The sequence below is a fragment of the Engraulis encrasicolus genome, chromosome 17, assembly GCF_034702125.1.
Source record: "Engraulis encrasicolus isolate BLACKSEA-1 chromosome 17, IST_EnEncr_1.0, whole genome shotgun sequence".
Taxonomy (NCBI): Eukaryota; Metazoa; Chordata; class Actinopteri; order Clupeiformes; family Engraulidae; genus Engraulis; species Engraulis encrasicolus.
The window spans coordinates 47,879,554-47,899,553 of record NC_085873.1 but is presented as its reverse complement, the minus strand read 5'-3'; the positions used below and the strand labels follow the sequence as shown (position 1 = coordinate 47,899,553).

The 20,000-nt window shown below is 42.7% G+C and overlaps 1 protein-coding gene across 2 annotated transcripts in view; it reads right to left on the bottom strand.

Moving 5' to 3' along the window:
- The window catches only part of noc3l (NOC3-like DNA replication regulator), a 42,897-nt gene that overhangs the window by 6,561 nt on the left and 16,336 nt on the right, over positions 1-20,000 (bottom strand). For both annotated transcript variants that reach the window (XM_063220795.1, XM_063220796.1), the window contains 5 exons: positions 19,499-19,579; positions 15,729-15,829; positions 13,418-13,490; positions 6,725-6,788; positions 4,808-4,879 (listed from right to left, as the gene is read on the bottom strand). In XM_063220795.1, coding sequence (XP_063076865.1) covers positions 4,808-4,879; positions 6,725-6,788; positions 13,418-13,490; positions 15,729-15,829; positions 19,499-19,579 — 391 coding nt within the window. The remainder of the gene's footprint in view (positions 1-4,807; positions 4,880-6,724; positions 6,789-13,417; positions 13,491-15,728; positions 15,830-19,498; positions 19,580-20,000) is intronic.

Genomic DNA, 20,000 nt, shown 5'->3' with positions numbered 1-20,000 from the left:
CCACAGACACTAAAAGCTGTTTTACCCAGTTCAGTGCGGGCATAAGGGACCTCCAGTAAAAAATTGCTGCTGCGGGTTTGGTATGGGTTGGAGTGCCAAACTAAAAGAGATGAAATATAAAATGGGAGTTTGCCAGTGAGGGCCTTATAAATAAAAATAAAATAATGCATGTCCCTTCTGTGAGAAAGTGGAGCCCACCCAACTTTATCATATAACAGGCAATGATGTGTACTATATGGATCCCCAGTAATAAAACGAAGAGCTGAATGATAGACAGTGTCAAGTGCCTTCAGATTAGAGAGTGGTGCATGTCTGTAAATAATATCACCATAGTCAAGGGAAGACAGAAAAGTAGCTTCAATTAACTTTTTTCTGCAGAAAACAGGAAAGTGATATTTATTTCTGTGCAGGAAAGATAGCTTTTGTCTGAGCGTAGTGACAAGACAGTCAGTATGTTTCTTGAATGTGAACTTGTCATCTAGCCAGATTCCCAGGTACTTATAATGTGATACTCTCTCAATAACAGACCCATCTAAAGTAGATATATTAAAATCATTTTTCATGCCATGCTTAGATCGAGTAAAGACCATACATTTAGTCTTGCTTACATTAAGTAGAAGCTTAAGACTAATGAAGGCATTTTGTAGGATATTAAAAGGACTGCTGCAATTTCTCCAAGGCTAGCTGTACAGAATCTGCAACACAATACAAAATTGTATCATCTGCATATAGATGAATAGAGCAGTTGGAAAGGAGAGAAAGTATGCTATTTATGTACATGGTGAAGAGTACCGGACCTAATACTGAACCTTGTGGGACCCCCTTGGTTATTAGCAGGGGGTCAGATTGAGTATTACCCAATTTTACAGTATGGTGTCTGTTTGAAAGGTAGCTCTGGAACCATTTACAGGCACTTGCATTAAAACCAATACCAGGCAGAATTTGTAGAAGCAGAGAATGGTCCACGGTGTCAAATGCTTTGGATAAGTCCACAAAGATGGCAGCACAATGTTTTTTCTTGTCAAGAGAAGTGATAATATCATCCATTACTTTAGTAGCAGCAGTAACTGTACTATGTTTAGGCCTAAAGCCTGATTGGAGAGGGCTCAAAATATTATTGGTATTTAGAAATTCTTTGAGCTGATCATTTACCAACTTCTCTAGTATTTTTGAGAGACACGGTAGCTTGGATATTGGTCGATAGTTGTTAGGGTCAGTCTTATCACCCCCCCTTGTGCAACGGGTAATGTGTGCAAATTTCCATAGTGTAGGGACAACTCCAGTGGAAATAGAAAAATTGAAAATGTGCAATAATGGCTCTGCTATTATATATGCCGCAGTGCGAAGAAAAAGGGGATCTAGCTGGTCTTCTCCAGTGGATTTGCGACTATCAATTGCTAATAAAGCAGATAGCACTGTATGCTTAGACACAGGATGAAGCCTGAATTCCAGATCATCGTCTCTGACATTGTCTCTGATACGCATATCATGTCCAGCCCTAGGTATAAAGGAATGATTATTGCTATTGTCAAAACTTTGACTGGCTAAAGAAAAATGTTTGTTAAGAGCACTGCAAATGTCTGATTTGTCTTGTAGTAGACAATCATCAAACTTAATTGAAGAAGGCATAGGTGTAACAGATTTATTGTTTTTGTAATTTACAGCCTTCCAGAATTTTGCAGGATCTGAGTACGAACTAGAGACAAGGTTAAAGTAATAGTCAGATTTAGCCTTTTCTTACAGATAATGTACATCTGTTCCTGATTTTCCTGAAACTTGCCCAGTCGGAGGCATCCTTGCTCCTCCTTGCTAATGACCAAGCCTTATTTCTTGACTGAAAAAGAGAGGAGAGTTCAGGGGTGAACCATGGGTTTGTTCTACTTTTTACTCTTATCTTTTTAAAAGGTGCATGTTTGTCAACAATGCAAATAAATGAGTTTGAGAAAAACTGTAGAGCCAAGTCAGCATCAGGAATTTCAGTTGTTAGATGAATGTCACTTTCATAGAGATCATTTAAAAAAGCTTGCTCATTAAAATGTTTCATAGTTCTTTTAACCAAAATGTGAGGCAGTGCTTTGGTTAGAGTGCTGTGCCTAATACAGGCAATGGGACAGTGGTCGCTGACCCCTAAATCAAAAACACCACTTGCGCTAATTTTGTTCATCTTATTTGTAAAAAGTAGATCAATAAGAGATGATTTGCTAAGGTTCTTAGAGTTTGGTCTTGTTGGATCATTAATAAGTTGATCCAAAAATAGACTCGAGAAAACATCTCTAAGATGTTTGGAGGCATCAGTTAGCCAGTCAATATTAAAATCCCCAAGAACTAGAACTTCTGAGTCAGTGAATCTAGATATCAATTCTGCCAGCTGATCTATGGATTTAGAATCAGCTGACGGGGGTCTATAGATCCCAACTATTATGAAGGAGTTGTTATTGGTGCCATAATGAACCTTGAGTGCAATAAATTCAAAGGATTTAGGTTCACTTAAGGAATACAGAAATGTGACAGAAAAATGTGACTTCACGTAAATAGCCACACCCCCACCCCTCCCAACCCTGTCAATTCTAAATAAATTGTAGCCTGAAAGGTTGACTTCAGAGTCATCAATTTCACTCTTCAGCCAAGTTTCTGATAAAACCAAGATATCAGTGTTAGTTTGAGCAATTAAAATATTTAGGTGGTCCATTTTATCTCGTTGCAATATACTTCTGATATTGAGGTGGATTAACCCAATGCCTTTTCTGTCCTTAAAAACACATGGATTGTCCAAGCGAACAACGTCAGGGGTAGACTCCAATGGACATGTAGCATTCATGACTTCAGGGCTTAGTCCATTATTGAGAGGGATATCAGGAGAAGAAATAGGAAGGACAGTCTCTGGCAGGGAGATATCATTGCAGATGGGCAGGCTTTGACATTTCCGAGGAGCCATCTGCTGGCCAGAGGAGGTATTTGAATGGGAGGGTGAGCAAGCAGCAGCAGAACGAAGTGATCTGACATTAAGAAGGGCCATCTGTAGGTGATGAGAGGGGCTACTTATTGCCTGTGTAGTTTGATCCCCAAGTGATACAGCAGGAGAGGGAGAGCTGCAATTATCAGCAGGACCCATAGTAGAGCTGGGTGTGTTTGTGAACTGGATTGGGTCATGCTGTGTTGAATGTCAAGGTGTGCTGAAAGCAATGAACTGAATAAAGTTGGTGGTTAGCTCTAGTAGGCCCAGTTTGTTTGGATGCACCCCATCAGATCTATATAAAAATGATTTGGTCCAGAATATATCAAAATTAGCAATAAAATCATGACCAGCTAGATTGCAGAATTGTTTCAGCCAGGTATGGAGACTATGCAATCTGCTGAAACGCTCTGAATTACTGGAGCTAAGTGGGATAGGGCCTGACATTATGCAGCGTTTCCCGAGGCTTTCAACAGTGAGACATAACGTCTCCAGCTCATTCTGTAGCTTCACAGAGTTCCGGGCCATGACGTCATTTGTCCCCACGTGAGCAATGACAGTGTTTACGGAAGAATGTCTGTTCAATAGAGACGGAATGAGATGAGAGATGTCAATAGCCCTTCCTCCCGGGATACAGTACGTGATAGCACTAGGAATAATCAGATCTCTGACAATCGAATCACCAACAATGAGAATTTCAGGAGGGCATTGAACATCGCGGTTAAAGTGTATAGAGGTGCGAGGAGGAAGTTGTAGACCATCTGGACGCTGAGGGACGCTGTCAGCCGTGGACAACGCCGGTGGTGTTTGACACGGGCTACACAAGCTAACGACACCAGCATCATTAGCCAACAGAGGCATCGCAGTAGCCCGATGGCTTGACAAGCTATCCGCTGTTGGAGATGTAGAGGCCATGCAATCTGCTGCGGCCATCGTTGGAGAAGAGATTCTGAGCCGCTTATCAGAAACGCGCTCTGGACTCGAGCCGTCGCTGTCTGCAGACCTGTTGCGCTTGGAGGTAACTTTGCGAGCTACATGTTGACGCGGTGATGGATGGCCTGGCCTGAGCCGCTTATCAGAAACGCGCTCTGGACTCGAGCCGTCGCTGTCTGCGGACCTGTTGCGCTTGGAGGTAGCTTTGCGAGCTACATGTTGGCGCGGTGATGGATGGCCTGGCTGGATAGCAGGCGAGGGGCAAGATTCGCTGCCCTGTTCATCCGGACATCCAGATCCACTCCGACGTGGGGCAGGCGACGTAGGGAGATCAGCAAGAGGAGCAAAGGCGTTGTGGAGCACTAGATCCGAAACAGCCCCAGTCCGACACGCCGCGACAGGAGGAGGGCGGCGGCGAGACTTGCCAGCAGCTACCGTAGACCAGGCAGAGCTACCCGGGGCGGGGGTCATGGAGACATCCGTGGAAGGCCCAGGTAGTGGCGGATAATCAAGCGAGGTAAGCCGTGCACCAAGATCTGCTTGTTGTTGTAGAACGACTGAGATAAGTTTCTCAATCGAAGCCAAGTCCATTTTTATTTCAGTCCAGACAAGGCCTGTAGACATTGGGCTAGCGTTTTGCCGAACCTCAACAGCCTCAGTGGCCGCCATCGCTACTTTGTCTTGCGTCCTCCTAAGCGTGCTCACCTGGGAGACCTGTGTCTTGTCCCCGTCGGTGACGGCCTCGCCCTGGTACTCCAGCACGTAGGAGTCGATGAAGCGCTCCAGTTCCTCGATCTCCTGCGAGCGCGTGCTGCCCGCAGCGCACATGCTCACTCTGTCTTATTCCAGCTGCCAAGATCAGATACGCACGCACGCACGCACGCACGCACGCACGCACACGATACCGACCACAACACTCACCTGCACTGAGTGTGAAGAGAAGTTTGTACAGGTGCGTGTAGAATTTCAACGGGTCAATATTCAGCACATCACCTGTAGGGGGAGAGAGAGACACACACAGACACACATGCGTCACTTGAGCTTCTGAATTTCTAGTGTCTGCCACCTCAAGGTCATAGCAGGGCTGTCCCAGTTTGGTTGCGGCTTCACTCTCGCACGACCATGGCCCACTATATTACACTGCTGTCATTTCCCCTTTTCCACAACAGTCTACAGCTCCAGGCCACTTTATTAGAATAGCATGAAAAAGTTGATTTATTTCCATAATTCCATCAATAATGTTAAACTGTCATGGATTATAGATTCATGGTCCAGTTTTTTAATTATTCAAATCATTCAATTGTTTATTTTAAGTGCAATTGTTTATTTTTGCATATGTTGGGCTTCCAGCTCAAAAACCCATGAATTGGGGAATTCGTATCAATATACATATACCGTACAATATATAATATTCTAATGTTGCGAATTCACCCAATCATGGTTTTTTTGAGCTGGAAGGCCAAAATATTTAAAGACAAACAATTGAATGATTGGATTATAGATTCATGGCCGAGTTTTTTAACATTATTGAAGGAATTATGGAAATAAATCAACTTTTTCACACTATTCTAATAAAGTGGCCTGGAGCTGTATATCAGGGCTATTCAACTGGCGGCCCTGGGGCCAGAAGCGGCCCTTGGACGGCAAGGTTCTGGCCCCCCACAAGCCCCTTGAAATATGGAATAGTTTTTCGGGAATTTAGAGATTAAAGTACAGGTTCCATATTGAGCTGACAGGGGACGTTAATATGCAGGAAATTACATCTTAGAAATGCAAAACTTTCTGGAGGAGAACTCCCCAGACCCCCCAGCTCGATGAAGTGTCCCCTATTTCTTTCATTGACAGTTGGCCACCATAATACATAGGTATAGTTCGGCCCCTTTATTGGGCAGCATTTGAAAAAGTGGCCCTTGTTGACATTTGATTGAATAGCCCTGGTCTATATGGTATTCTCCAGTGCCATCACCTGGGAGATGGGCTTTTGTCTACCAAGTCCGCAGCTGCAGCTGTTATGTAAAAGCAGTGTACCAATGGATTTTGAATGTGTGATGCCCAAAGTGTTGCAGTTTACCAATGACTTGTCCACATGTAAAATGTACAGATAAGGTTGTGGTGTGTGAGGTATTTGTCCTACAATGTCACTGGGTGCTGACTGACTATTAATAATTAAATATCAATATTTTTTTTATAGAATAACAATATTAATGCAAGAATAATGTAACATCTGACTACAACTTAAAAAACAAACAAAACAAAGCATAGGCATATGTGAACGGTCCATCCTGTCATTGCACATCAGAGTTTACAGCACATGGTAAATAGGAAAGCTTAATTAAAGGGACACTGTGTGAGATTGTTAGTTGTTTATTTCCAGAATTCATGCTGCCCATTCACTAATGTTACCTTTTTCATGAATACTTACCACCAGCATCAAATTCTAAGTATTCATTATGACTGGAAAAATTGATCTTCTCCATGGTCCGCCATTTTGAATTTCCAAAAATAGCCATTTTTAGCTGCAAAAATGACTCTACTTGGACCATACTAGAAAATATTTGTTTATTACTTAGTACACTTTCATGTAAAGATCAAATTTGGCAATAGGCAGCCCAGCTTCAATGAGCAGCACAGTTGCAGTACCTTTTTTGACCATTTCCTGCACAGTGTCCCTTTAACAAAGAATATAGCGCACCTCCGCCCTCTGCTGGACAGAAACACACATGCACCACGAATGTACAAACGATCACATAATGCTTGGTGGAGGTAATAAAAAGCCTCTGTCATAGTGTTAATATTACAATATTATTATTAATGTTGATAAAGGCGATATTGGCTGACCTTGTCCTGAGAGGATATGGAAGGCGGTCTGGATACAGTGCAGGCTCTCGCGATTGGACAGATCCTGAAGGGAAAGACATGAGGACCAATCACAGGCTGCTCATTTACTCAGACTGAGAAACTCTATATATTACATTATTAAGCGGGCTTGCGGAGCAAGGACCATGCAGAGCATGGCCCTTGCAGAGCAAGGCCCGTTTATAGTAATCTCTAAGTCCTGTTTCTTATTATTTATTAATATAGCTTGGTCTTGTGCAGGGCAGCAGTAAAAATAGAAAATGGATCTCCTCCTAGGCCTTTCGAGATAGAGACACCGTTCAAACACTAAAACGACCGGCTCGGCTTGGAGATCGCGTATACTAATAGGCTTTTCCGTGTCTCTTGTCGTTTTCCCGTTTTTGGCGATTTTGTGAAAGCCTGGGTCCCCATTGAAAATAGTGGTGGAACCTCCATGAACCAAAGTTCCGCCACTCTAGAGATTAGAGTGTAGGAGGCTTTTTCGGTCATAAAACATCAACACTTTCACCTAGAAGTTTAGTTGATGCGTTGTTAGCGAGCTCTATGGGATGTCTCCAAATTGTGAAAGTTTCATCTCCCAACTCCCAATACTTTTTAAATGGCAGGTTTGTAAAAAAAACAGGCCTGGCTCTATGGAGAATCCCATTCTTTCGAAAAGTGCATTTTTCAAGAGATCAGCGCATGTCCCACACGGAGGTCCATTTGTGCCTGAACCCTTTCACCTATAAACTTCATTCAAAGACTGTTAGAGAGATCACAAGCATGACTCCGATCTGTGAAAAGGACACGTGCCAACTCCTTTTAGTTTTTTTACAACGATGTTGTAAAGACAAAAAACTCATTCTCATTTTCTCCCCTGTTAAAGGCTCAATACTAACTGTCTTTCAGTCAATCACAACAGGTGCAGCCAATGAAGTGTTCCATTTCAACTGTCACTGTCTCAAGATTCTATTCTTAACGAGCAGGTGCGAGCAAGCATTCTAGAAGTCTATTGTTCAGCTCTGCAATGCAATGTAATATAGTCTTGCTGGACTATGCATGACAATTAGCTGCTTGGCTTAGTGGTAATGCATGGCAAATGTGCTGAATTACAGATATTGAGGTTGGGGGTTCGAAACCCAGTCCAAGCCATGTTGATTTTCAAAATTATATCATATGCAGTGTTCCTTGGCCAACTTAAAATGCCATGTATGTCATTTAGTATGCATGGCAAATGTGCTGGATTACAGATATGGAGGTTGGGGGTTCGAATCCCAGTCAAAGCCATGTTGATTTTCAAAATTATATCATATGCAGTGTTCCTTGGCCAACTTAAAATGCCATGTGTGTCATTTAGTATGAATGGCAAATGTGCTGAATTAGGGATATGGGGGTTGGATGTTCGAACCCCAGTCGAAGCCATGTTGATTTTCAAAATGATATCATATGCAGTGTTCCTTAGCCAACTTCAAATATCATGTATCGTATGTCATTTAATATCAATGGCAAAGGGGTTGGATTACAGATATGGAGGTTGTGAGTTCTAATCCCGCTCGAAGCCATGTTGATTTTCAAAATTATATCATATGCAGTGTTCCTTAGCCAACTTAAAATACCATCTATGTCATTTAGTATATCCCCAAAACGCAGAGCTACAACACTTTCAAGATGGCTGAATCCAAGATGGCTGAATTGTTTGGCCCATAACTTCTGACTGGGTGGATGGAGTTTTTCCAAGATTTCTTTTAGCTTTGTTTTCTCAATAGTACTTTGTTTCATCTCTGCCCCAAAAGGCAAGCCCGCTTCCAGCATTTTCTGTGAGAATGCATTTCTAGTTATTATTATTATTATTACATTGCATTTGGTAGACGCTTTATAACCAAAGTGACTATAGCTATAGGATGATTTTTTTAAACAGTAAAAAAAAAAAAACATGTGTTGCTGTAATTCAATACTCAGAGAGATGATTTAACATTTTCTATATTGCATTTAGTCCCAGAGTACTCCAAGTGTTGAATTAACACTGCATGTCTTTTACTGTGTAGGAGCCTGGCACTGACAGCAGGCTGCTATTTACCAGAGTCAGTTAAAGGCTAAAGGGTGGGGGCACTGTGCTACACCATTAGCGCGTTCAGGCCGACTGAGAACCGTGCTGGAGCCCGTTCCCGCACCTAATCTCGAACCGGCCGTCGTGTTCACGCCACAGACATTAACGGTCGCGAACTACGTTTTTCTCTGCGAACCATGACGACAGCGTGGCCGTCAGCAGGTTCATCCGGGTAACAGAGTCACGTGCGGGAGAAGTTCGGAGCCCAGTATGAACACGGGTGGTTCGCAGGTAAACACTTCAGTGCCGAACGTAACTGGTGCGTGGATACACTGTACCATATGGATGTTGCCAAAGGCTTCGAATCTGGCCTGAGATCTTCTACAACCCTTGTCTGTCTCTGTCTCTCTCTCTGTCTCTCTCTCTCTCTCTCTCTCTCTCTCTCTCTCTCTCTCTCTCTCTCTCTCTCTCCTCTCTCTCTCTCTCTCCTCTCTCTCTCTCTCTCTCTCTCGATATCCTCTCTCTTTCTCTCTCTCTCCTCTCTCTCTATCCCTCTCTCTCTCTCTCAAGTTGTACTTCCAGTCTTCATCCAACTCTTCTTAATGCTTCCACATAAACATGGAGCGTTTTTACAAGACCCGTGGGAGGTACTATCCAAGAGTACATTCATTTCATAGAAGTTCATCAGTCACTACGCTGTAACTTCCGTTATTCAGTCAGACTCGTTTAGGCCAGATTTGGGTATATGGGCACTTATAGACATGTCTAATTGTTACCTTTGTATTCAATATCTTGCCGTTTTTCACCATGAAATACACAGTAGTCAGGGTGTCTGCAGCTTTTAACAAGTGAAATTTTAGACTTTTTTAGACCTTTTTTAGACCATCATGGGCAAAATTTTAGACCTTCGCGGAGTAATAAAAAATGAAATAAAGCCAGATTGTGGTCAATTGATACGCGCGCGCACACACACACAAAAGCACACGCACACACACAGAAGCCGACAGGGGAGGGGACAGTTGACCCGGCCCCAGAGAAAGAGGCCCCTCAGAATTGGGACCCAATTGTATTTATTGAGAGGGGGGCCCTTTCAGATGATTTAGCCCCGGGCCCGGTAAAAGCTGTCAGTGGCCCTGCACACACTACACTACACACACACACACACACACACACTAGTGCATATTATAAGCATAAAGAGATCCATTGACTTACTCTCAATGAAGAGATCTGATCATAAATGACCAGTGAGAAGGTGCAATGCTCGCTTTCACAATTTCAAGTTATCAAAGCCAGCATTTGTGAACAGCCTGTCTTTACATTGCACTGACTGAGATTATATGTGAATATGTGATTGCCATGTGTGCAAGCCTATATCAAGAGGACCTAACCAAGATAGAAGAACAGAACATGAGCTAACACCACTACTGCCATAAAATGCTGCCATAAAATGACGTTTATTTGTTTCATCTATTGGAGGTGTCCAAGAGAACGTCTTCTGGCAGATAATACTAATAACAAAATAGTTCGAAATTTTGACCAACTCAGCCCATGCCACTCAATCCAAAGATTCATGCTTTATTCGTTTTAGGGGGGTTGTACCAGAGGTCTCACGCAAGCGAGAGTGTAACTTGCATGACAGCTCAAGAGCGCAACGCGAGAAAGATTCTGCCACGGCGCGAGACTCGGTAATGCGCAGCTGGCTACGGTATTCAAAATCTAGGGCTCTTTTGATGTAGACGTAGTTTAGGCTTAACATATTTTCAAGCAGCATAACGTGAAGCTAAATGGTGATCAATTCATAAGCAGCAGGCAAAGAAAACGCAAAACGGGGTTATAACAATTAAATCATCCATCAACATAGCATATCTTTAGCCTAGCGAGCCAGACCCGTACAGCAAAAAGCTGTACCAGGGTCTAGGAGGGCTGGGCAGCAGTGTGGGCGGGATAAACGGTTGCTTCAGCACTCAACGCCACGCAATTGGATGGCAAACAACCAATCCCCACACACTTCTGTGTAACGTCACAGCTGTCTTGTGATTCCGAGCCGTCGTAGCAGTGAATGCGTGTGATCACCACAGCCACAAACAAGTTTCCTAATAAATCGTGTTTTCACTTACATAGTTCAAAAATGCCTCGTTTTCAACCACACGGCCCTTCTTGATCATCCAGCGAAATGTTGAGCAATTTGGGGCTTGTTAAATGGTTATATTTATGATTGTTGTCAACATGGCATGTTCGGTGTTAGCTAGCTAGCTGTATACCCATAACTAATACACGGCTGGATATTAGCTCTGTGTAATTGACGACAGATTGGCTAGCCGCTAGCTCGGTAGACTCTAGGTGTCATTCCCATCTATTTAGTGAGCGACTTACAGACTTTCAAAGCTCCCAAATGTCTCGTTTTTAATGACATGGATCTTATTAGAATTTGGGGCAGGCATATAATACAAGGCTGGATACCTAGCTCTGTGTTATTGGCGACAGGTTAGCTAGCCAGCGAGGGCCCCTTTGTAGGTGGAGCGGCAAATTCGAGCCGTCGTAGCAGTGAATGCATGTGATGACCACAGCCACAAACAAGTGTTCTAATAAATCGTGTTTTCACTTATACAGTTCAAAAATGCCTCGTTTTCAACCACATGGCCCTCCTTGATCAACCAGCGAAATGTTGAGCCATTTGGGGCTTGTTAAATGGTTATATTAAGACTGGATACCTAGCTCTGTGTTATTGACGACAGGTTAGCTAGCCACTAGCTTGGTAGACTATGCCATTCCCATCTATTTAGTAAGCTACTCAAAGACTTTCAAAGCTCCCAAATGTCTCGTTTTTAATGGCATGTGTCTTATTAGAAATTGGGGCAGCAATTTCATTCTACATCTACAGTAGTGGTCTGATAGCGTGTGACTATCTGGTCCTGTAAAATGCTCAACTTAGCTTACCGAGCTAGTTTAAAACATCGAATGATCAAATGGTATTGTGTTGTGATCTATTTGTGTCCGATAAGTTCATGGTGTATTATTACATCAGTCCATGTCAGACACGAAATGTATTATCATCCAGGCTTTTTAAATTAAGTGCACTTTCGTGCTGTACGTAGCACGGACGGACACCATGCTTCTTCTTAGAAAGTTTCCTGTTTACTAAGTAGCCCGGCCCCCCTCGCGATTTGATTGGCCCTGTCATCGGATAACTTTCAGCCTCGCAAAACGACCGGGGTCCGCTAGACTGCCCCCGGGAGCAAATTCAATTTGCGGTCGCTAGGGGCGTCTAGATTTCTAGGCTAGCATATCTTATCAATTTTGTTAAATGAATTGCACAATATGTTTCATGTGCTTTGACTCCTGAGGTCTTTCAAACATTGACGGACTGACTTTGAGCTAATGAGAAGTGCATGTGACAGCACACACGAAACGTTTGTGCGTGGACATGACCGTAACAGCTCAAATGCCCACCAGTTTGCAAATTGCTACCACAGAACCAGCACAAAATACCAAGGCATCAAACAGAATAGGACTACAACAAAGGCACTTCCATGGGAATTCGACTGTTAAATCACTCATAATTTCAGATTAGCCACACACACACTGTCGCTACTCTCTTTCGCTCGCACAGACACAATCAAGCTTCGCCAACGTTGAGGCTAACAACTACGCTAGACTGCTAAACCACAGCCAACACCTGACTATTCCATCACCACTGCAAGGACTAAAAATCACTTCTTACCTGCAACTATTCACACTGGTGCTGACATATTCCCTTGGCTTGCACTGTCACATTTGTCTTCTGTTTTTAATCGACATCCTTCCAAATAGAAATCCGTTCTTTTTCAATGAGGTGGTGACTGACTTCCCTCATTAGTTAACTTCTTCCAGGTGTTTAAGACAGTCAAGAAGCCTAGTTATCTAATGTATGGCCAACGCAACGCCAATATCGCTTTTACAACGTCTAGATATAAACAATGTCTAGATATAACACCACTAACGTGGGCTTTCTAGTCAGACTGTGCGGTGAAAGGGGAGGAGGAGCTACAGTACATTTCCGTATAACATCTGTAGTTTTATTATTGTATGTTACAAACAGCAACATTTCATGTAGAACTACACAGACCATAACTGCCACAATACCAGAAAAAGTGGCGTGGAAAAGGACGTAAAAACAAAGCAAAACAGAACAAATAAACATTAATCCTTTGTCGATATTTTGCATTGAAACGTAGGTCTTAAATTACTCAAACTCAATTTTAGACTCAAGTGCAAAAAATCCCTATATTTTAGACTTTTTTAGGCCTAAAATGGATAATGTGTAATTTTAGACTTTTTTAGACTTTTTTAGACTCCGCGGACACCCTGAGTAGTAGCCTAATGCAAAACAGATCAATACCAATGTCCCCAATGGTGTGTGAGGTGTTAGGGTGGGCTGACAGTATACTCAGAGAGAGTAGAGAGAGAGAGGTTCCATTGGCCCATTGTTTCCTGGTTCTATTATTGGGGGGGAAATCCCCCTTTAGGCAGACCTGAGGACTGTTCTATTCAATGCTAGGAGCATTATGACACGGCCCTTTAGGCAGACCGGAACCTGGTCACATTAGGTGCCCATAGAAACCTATTATGTTGGCATATCTCTATACTTAAAGAATCTCTGGTATACTTACACCGCTGACGATCAGATTATGAAGCACCGCTAGCAAGTCATCAAAGAACTCCAAGTTGATCAGATGAGCAAACCTGAAAAGGATGACATGATTGAGCATCAAAAACAAGACAAACTGTAACCCTTACAGCAGGGTTTCCCAAACTGTGATGCGTGCACCCCTGGGGGTGCGTGGCCTGTCACAAGGGGGTGCGCGAGCTAAACAGAGCAATGGTGGATATGTCAGTTTTTATCCAACATTAATGAAGATGACGTAGTTTTTAATTGTACGGTGAATTGTATGCTGGAAAGATCCATCTGAAGTGTAGTTTAACTCCTAGACTATCGGAAAAGAGGATTCCCCAAAACAAGTGTGCATAATGTACAGTGAATGCGCAGTGAATCATACCTCCGTGGCATCCATACACCAAAATATACGCTTATGGGGTGCGCGAACCACATTGAAATGTAAAAGGGGGTGCGCAGGGGGAAAAGTTTGGGAACCACTGCCTTACAGTATACACACAGTACCCTTACATACTAATACAGTATATACATACTGTTGCATACTGTTACATGGTACCTACTTTATGTAACAAGCACAGTAAAGACTATATAATAGAGGTGCACCGAAATGAAAATTTGTGGCCGAAACCGAAACCGAAAAATAATGAATCACTTGGCCGAATACCGAAACCGAAACCGAATATTACAGTTCAGTCAAAAGTGTTTTTTCACTATTTTTGAATATTGCAGAAATAATGGTTTATTTATGGATGTGCACGAATATTCGAATGTTCAAATATTCGTTTTCCTTTCGAATTTAGAATAGTCCTGTCGAATAAAAAAAATCCAGCCAGTAAAAAAAAAATCTGTGTTGGCCTCCCTAGCAGTGTTAAGTGACAAATGAAAAGTACTGCAGTAGCTCCCCTGTATTCTAATTTCTCTGGTAGGTCTAGATAAAATGCTCATCTTTCATTTCCAACTCGTAAGGCGAGTGTGTCTGAAAGCGTCCCGCCCCCCGCCGACACGACACACACACAGCCAGGGAGAAGCCACGCATCTCGTGCATTTCGGGAATGGGCATTGGGCATTCATAAATAAATCGCTGACACTGTAAATCTGCAATTGGTGATGGTTTTGTAAACATGGACTGTCATCTGTAACTGTTCGGGAATAATGTCACATCAATTTGCGTCTGATTTGGCCAGCGTAAACTTCTGCAAGGTAAGCTACTTGTAGCTGCTAGTCAGTGTCAACAATGGCAGGTTATTTCAATATCTCTAACAAGCGAAGTAAACTAGCAGAGCACTCTTAGCTGAGGCGATTTTATCTGGCTTACTATAATCTGCAACTATTTGGGGTTCGTTTCATATGGCGTTGCTTCGGATTTGTAAAACAAACTTTGTAAAAGCCACCCCCTGTAGCCGTGCGAATCGGGATACTGTCTGTCAACAATGTCAATTGCTAACTAGTTCTAATGCAGCCCAACTAGCGAACAGCTGTTCAGTGGGGTTTACTTTGCCGTGCCACGAGAGTGGAAGGAGGGGAAGGGAATGATAAATATTTCTTGTCACAGACGCACTGACTCCCTCTTCCAGTGAACGTGCTGCTGGACGTTCAGAGGTGTACACTCGACAGCATTTTCTAGCTATTGCTCCCCCCTGGTGCTGTAGATGGAAGGCCACTGTAAATAAGTATTGAACTCTTTATGATACGTCGGCGGAATTTAGGCTACACGTTTCAAGGGATGACAGTGGAAATCCCTCAGTTAGCAAACGCACGTCTTTTTTTCGGATTTTCGAATAACATTCCAATAGTGGCCATCGAATTTCGAATAGGCTACTGTATTTGGCAGAAATGCACATCCAAATGTTTTGACATGTTTTGGAAAGAAAATAAATGTGTATTTGATGTCTTCAAATGTTAGAGTAGAACTGATTTACTGAATTAGTTTAATTAATGCCCATTTTCAATTCATTTTCTATTCGGCCTCCGATTCGGCCGCTCAATTGGCTTTCGGCCGAAAACCGAAAGTGTCTTTTTTTGCATTTTCGGCCGAATATTTTCGGCGGCCGAATTTTCGGTGCACCTCTACTATATAACTAAATATATGGGTTCAACATTTCTGTTTCTCCTGGCTGTGCGACACTAGCTGCGCACAACTCAACCTCTGATTGTTGGAAACTGCTGTCGGTCAAAAAATGAGCTCATGTGGTTGGCTGCCAATGTCTTGCCCCCTCCTCACAACACCGTGTTTATAAACCCATGTATATACAGTGCTGAAGTTTCCCAGCCCCGCCACTAGGGGGAGTGTTATTCTTGCCACTTACTTTGCCAGCCCCTCCAGGACCGCGGGGAGCAGAACTGACTTCTGGGCCTTCTTGAGGATTCTGAAGTAGATCAGGAAGACGATGTTCAGCGTCTCCGTGTGCTGTGGAGAGACACAGGAGAGACAATTGGCAATGAAAGAGACAGTTTAGAGCAGGTGTCACCAACGTGGTGCCCGCGGGCGCCAGGTAGCCCTCCAGGAGCTTCTGATGTGCCCACCAAGGATGTTAGTAAACAGTGATGACTACAAGATTTTAGTCACAGTTAATGTTTTTCTTAATTTAAATATGTATTACTTCTTTATAACCTATAAGCAAATTATCATTCAATCATAGTGTGATTTGGGAATTATGTCAAGACATCAGTCGAGGATTTTGAACAAACAAGTAGCCCTCAGTAGACCTCGAGTAGCCCTTGGTAGCCCTCAGTAGCCCTGAGACCCAGAAAGGTTGGGGACCCCTGCTTTAGACACTAAACTCCTAAGGTAGATGTTCAATGCAGTAGCTGACCTATAAGGAATGATGTGGCCGAAATCCGGTTACAGGAAAAACAGCTACTGTGCGCAATCAATGTCTTATGCCGGGTTTACAACGTCTGTGCAATATTTTCAGTCACGGCCGGGTAATCAGGTCCCGCTCACACTGTATGAGTGAATCGCAGGGTTTAAAAGTTCACATCTCGCGACGCGACCTCACACCAAAACACAATAGGCGAGTACATTTAGGGTTTAACCCCAAACAAATTGATACAAAAGGTTTTTTTATGGATTCTATTACTATTGGACCTGCTAAATGACATACTAAAAATCTAGTAAAATCTGACTTTGGGAAATGAGTTTTTTTCAACATGGCTGCCATAGGCTTATTATAAGGGTCAAGAGACACTCCAGGTGAATAGGCCAAAAAAATTAGCTTGCCGATATCACCATGAAACTTAATCCAGTGATTACTCACATATTTGTGAGAAAAAAAATGTATTGCAAGTTTTCTGAAATGTTATGTTTTAATATGGTAATTGGACTATATCTAATTAAATATGCATTAAATTTCAAAATGCAAAACCTCAAAATCTGAAAAAGCCAAGCTCAAAATTACTCTTTTATTTAGTTTCTAGTAAGCCAGAAGATATCTTCAGAAGAGATTATGGACATCTCTTTTTGTTTTGTAGTAAATCTAAAAATCTTTGTGCAGACACACCAGCTAGCATTTTTTTTTCCAAAACATGATTATTTAACATCTCAGATAAATAATTGAGTTTTATGTTTCTCAAGTTCTTCCAGACATTGTTTGAGTCTGGTGGTATCATTGTTAGCATGTATCAAGGCCAAGGTCAGCTGTCCTCAAATCATAGATGTGTCATAAGGGCTGGTGCTGGGACTGCCATGTACCCCACATCACTGGGCCATGTTATCTGTTCTCACAGCTTCTCATACTACTGTTACACCGATGAAGCACAGTTACTTTGTGCCAGATGACTCCACGGTCACACACATTTCCGCTGGCCTCTCTGAACTATCCACAAGTATGAAGGAATGCAACCTTCAGTTGAGCCTCGCCCAAATGCACTGCTGGTGATCCCAGCCAAAGATTTAGGTTTCCATGATATCAAGCTCAATATGGATTCTGCTACTGTTGCCTCAAATAAGGCCACAAGAAATCTAGGTGTCATTGTTGATGACCATCTATCATTCTCTGACCACATAGCCTCAGTTTCCCAGTCATGTCCTCTTTCTCATGCCCTAATTGAATACAAGGCCCTGACCCTTGCCTATGACGCTACAACAGGCCCTACTCTGGCTTACCTGAAAGCTATGCTAAAGCCCTATGTCCTTTCAGGACATTGTCTGTCTCCAGTACCAACCGTTTCACCTTGCCCTCTACTTACACATGTAGTGGCTCCTGTCTATTCAGTTCAGCTGCTGAAAGACCCAAAATACCTAGTGACACCATGATTCATCACTGATGATGTGCCCTGACAAACAGCACGGATATTATCATAGCAGTAGTGTCTTTATCCACCCAAACAGCACTCCAAACAAACAGATCCTGAAAACATGTTAGTTCATGCCAATGTAATTATCATGTAGTAACCTTTATTTTGAAAAACTTTGATCTTGAAAATGACACCTTTCCTGAAGTCAGATTTTCCTAGATTTTTAGTATGTTATTAAGGACACTTAGAGGTAACAAAATCAGTTGAAAAACCTTTTGTATCAATTTTTTTGGGGTTAGGTCTTTTTTTTGCATAGATGTACTCGCCTACAAGTCACTCCTAGAATTTAAATATCGTCTTAGGTCTTCAGAATTGTCTCTATTGGTTGTGTCTGTGGTAAAATCCTGCTGACAGGGTGAAATACAACTTGGCCATTATGCTGCCTTTGGTCAAAGTTAGTCATCTACTCCCCATGAAACTTTCTACTTTCAATAATATTTTTCTTCTCTCTTCTCGTTCATTCCCCCCAAGCACATTGGCAGTTATGTATGATGTGCTATACACAAAGCTTGTTGCTATTATTCAGGCGCTAACACTGAATGACATGATAGATGAGCAAAATGCTAAAGGGAAACGCGCACCTAGTCTACTAGGGGTGCCATTGAGGGCTGCCCCCTTGCATGGATGAGGCATAAATGCATTTCCATTGTGTGCAGTGTGCACTTGTGTGCTGTGGAGTGCTGTGGCACAATGACAATGGGAGTTGGAGTTTCCCAGGTGGCCTGTCACGCTTTCATTGATGGCAGACAGTACTCCACTCCCCAGTTTGAGTTTCCTCTCTTTGCTCTCGGAGGCCTCTGAAACTTGGGTCGGATGCGACCAGAATAGAGCTTGAAAGTGACGTCACTTCCCCCGATTTCATGGGACCTCAACGGCGTTTTTAGCCGAAAATCGTAGCATGTAATCCAATGGCGGTAGTAAAATGATATTTCGATCCCCTTCGAGTTGTGCCACGAGCTCCACATATGTTGTTTCTGATATTTTTGTTTAATTTTTCGTACGAACCCCCAAACTTTTTAGAAAGCTGTGTTTCTTCACATTTTTCATGCCGACGGCCTCGGAACAAAACATTGATGCTTCTGCATAAATAATCTTTGTAGCCCAGCGCATATAATGACATAGATAAGAAGATATTTACTCGCTACCATGTTGTTGGTCAGCTTAGGTCCCGTGAAATGCAGAACTAAGGGGCGGGACTTTCAAGCTCTATGCTAACACTGTACGACACGATAGATGACCAAGAGTGCGTTGCAATATGCGACCTTGCCTCCTCCACTTCATGATCTTTATCGTTTTCTCCACGTAGGAGGGGCCAGGAGGCGGGACGAGGAGACAAGCGCAAGTGGAGGAGGCAAGGTCACATATTGCAACGCACTCCAAAGCGCTAAAAGGGAAGCGTGCACTAGCCTACTAGTGAAGTGATTAAAAGGGACACTGCAAGAAATGGTCAAAAAAGGTACTGCAACTATGCTGCTCATTGAAACTTATTGCCAAATTTCTTTACATTAAAGTTTACTACGTAATTAACAAATATTTTCTAGTATGGTCCAAGTAGAGTCATTTTTGCAGCTAAAAATGGCGGACCATGGAAAAGATCCCCCTTTTCATGTATGAAAAATGCAAATTTTACCAGTCATAATGAATACTTAGAATTTGACGGTGGTGGTAAGTATTCATGAAAAAGGTAACATTAGTGAAAGGACAGCATGAATTCTGGAAATAAACAACTAAAAATCTCACACAGTGTCCCTTTAAGTGTTGATGGCAGTGCTCTACTCACCAGTTTGAGTTTCTTCTCTTTGCTCTCGCAGGCGTCGGCCTCCAGCAGCTCTTTCTGGAGCTTCTCCTCAGCTTTCTTCCACTGAATTACGCACACGCACGCACACACGCACGCACGCACACACACACACATGCACACACGCGCACACGCACAGACGCACACACGCAGAGAGACACACAGACACACAGATTGAGGAGTCAGCCAGGAGAGTGATAGATGCTCAAGGGCACGTCCCCATACAGGTACAGATCCACATTGAGGAAGACAAATCTGCACTCACAAACTGGTACCAAGCACTGATGAAGGCTTGATAGCCGAAACGCGTTTGCTTTTTGTACATGGTGGTAATACAAATAAATAATGAGACACAGTTTGTGACTGCGGATTTTTCTTTAAGTTGATACATTTTATTGCGCACCCAAAGACTTCAGTTTGAGCGCGTCCTTTGCCAAAACTTGACATATCCACATTGAACACACACAATATTGAAAGTCTTGAAAAT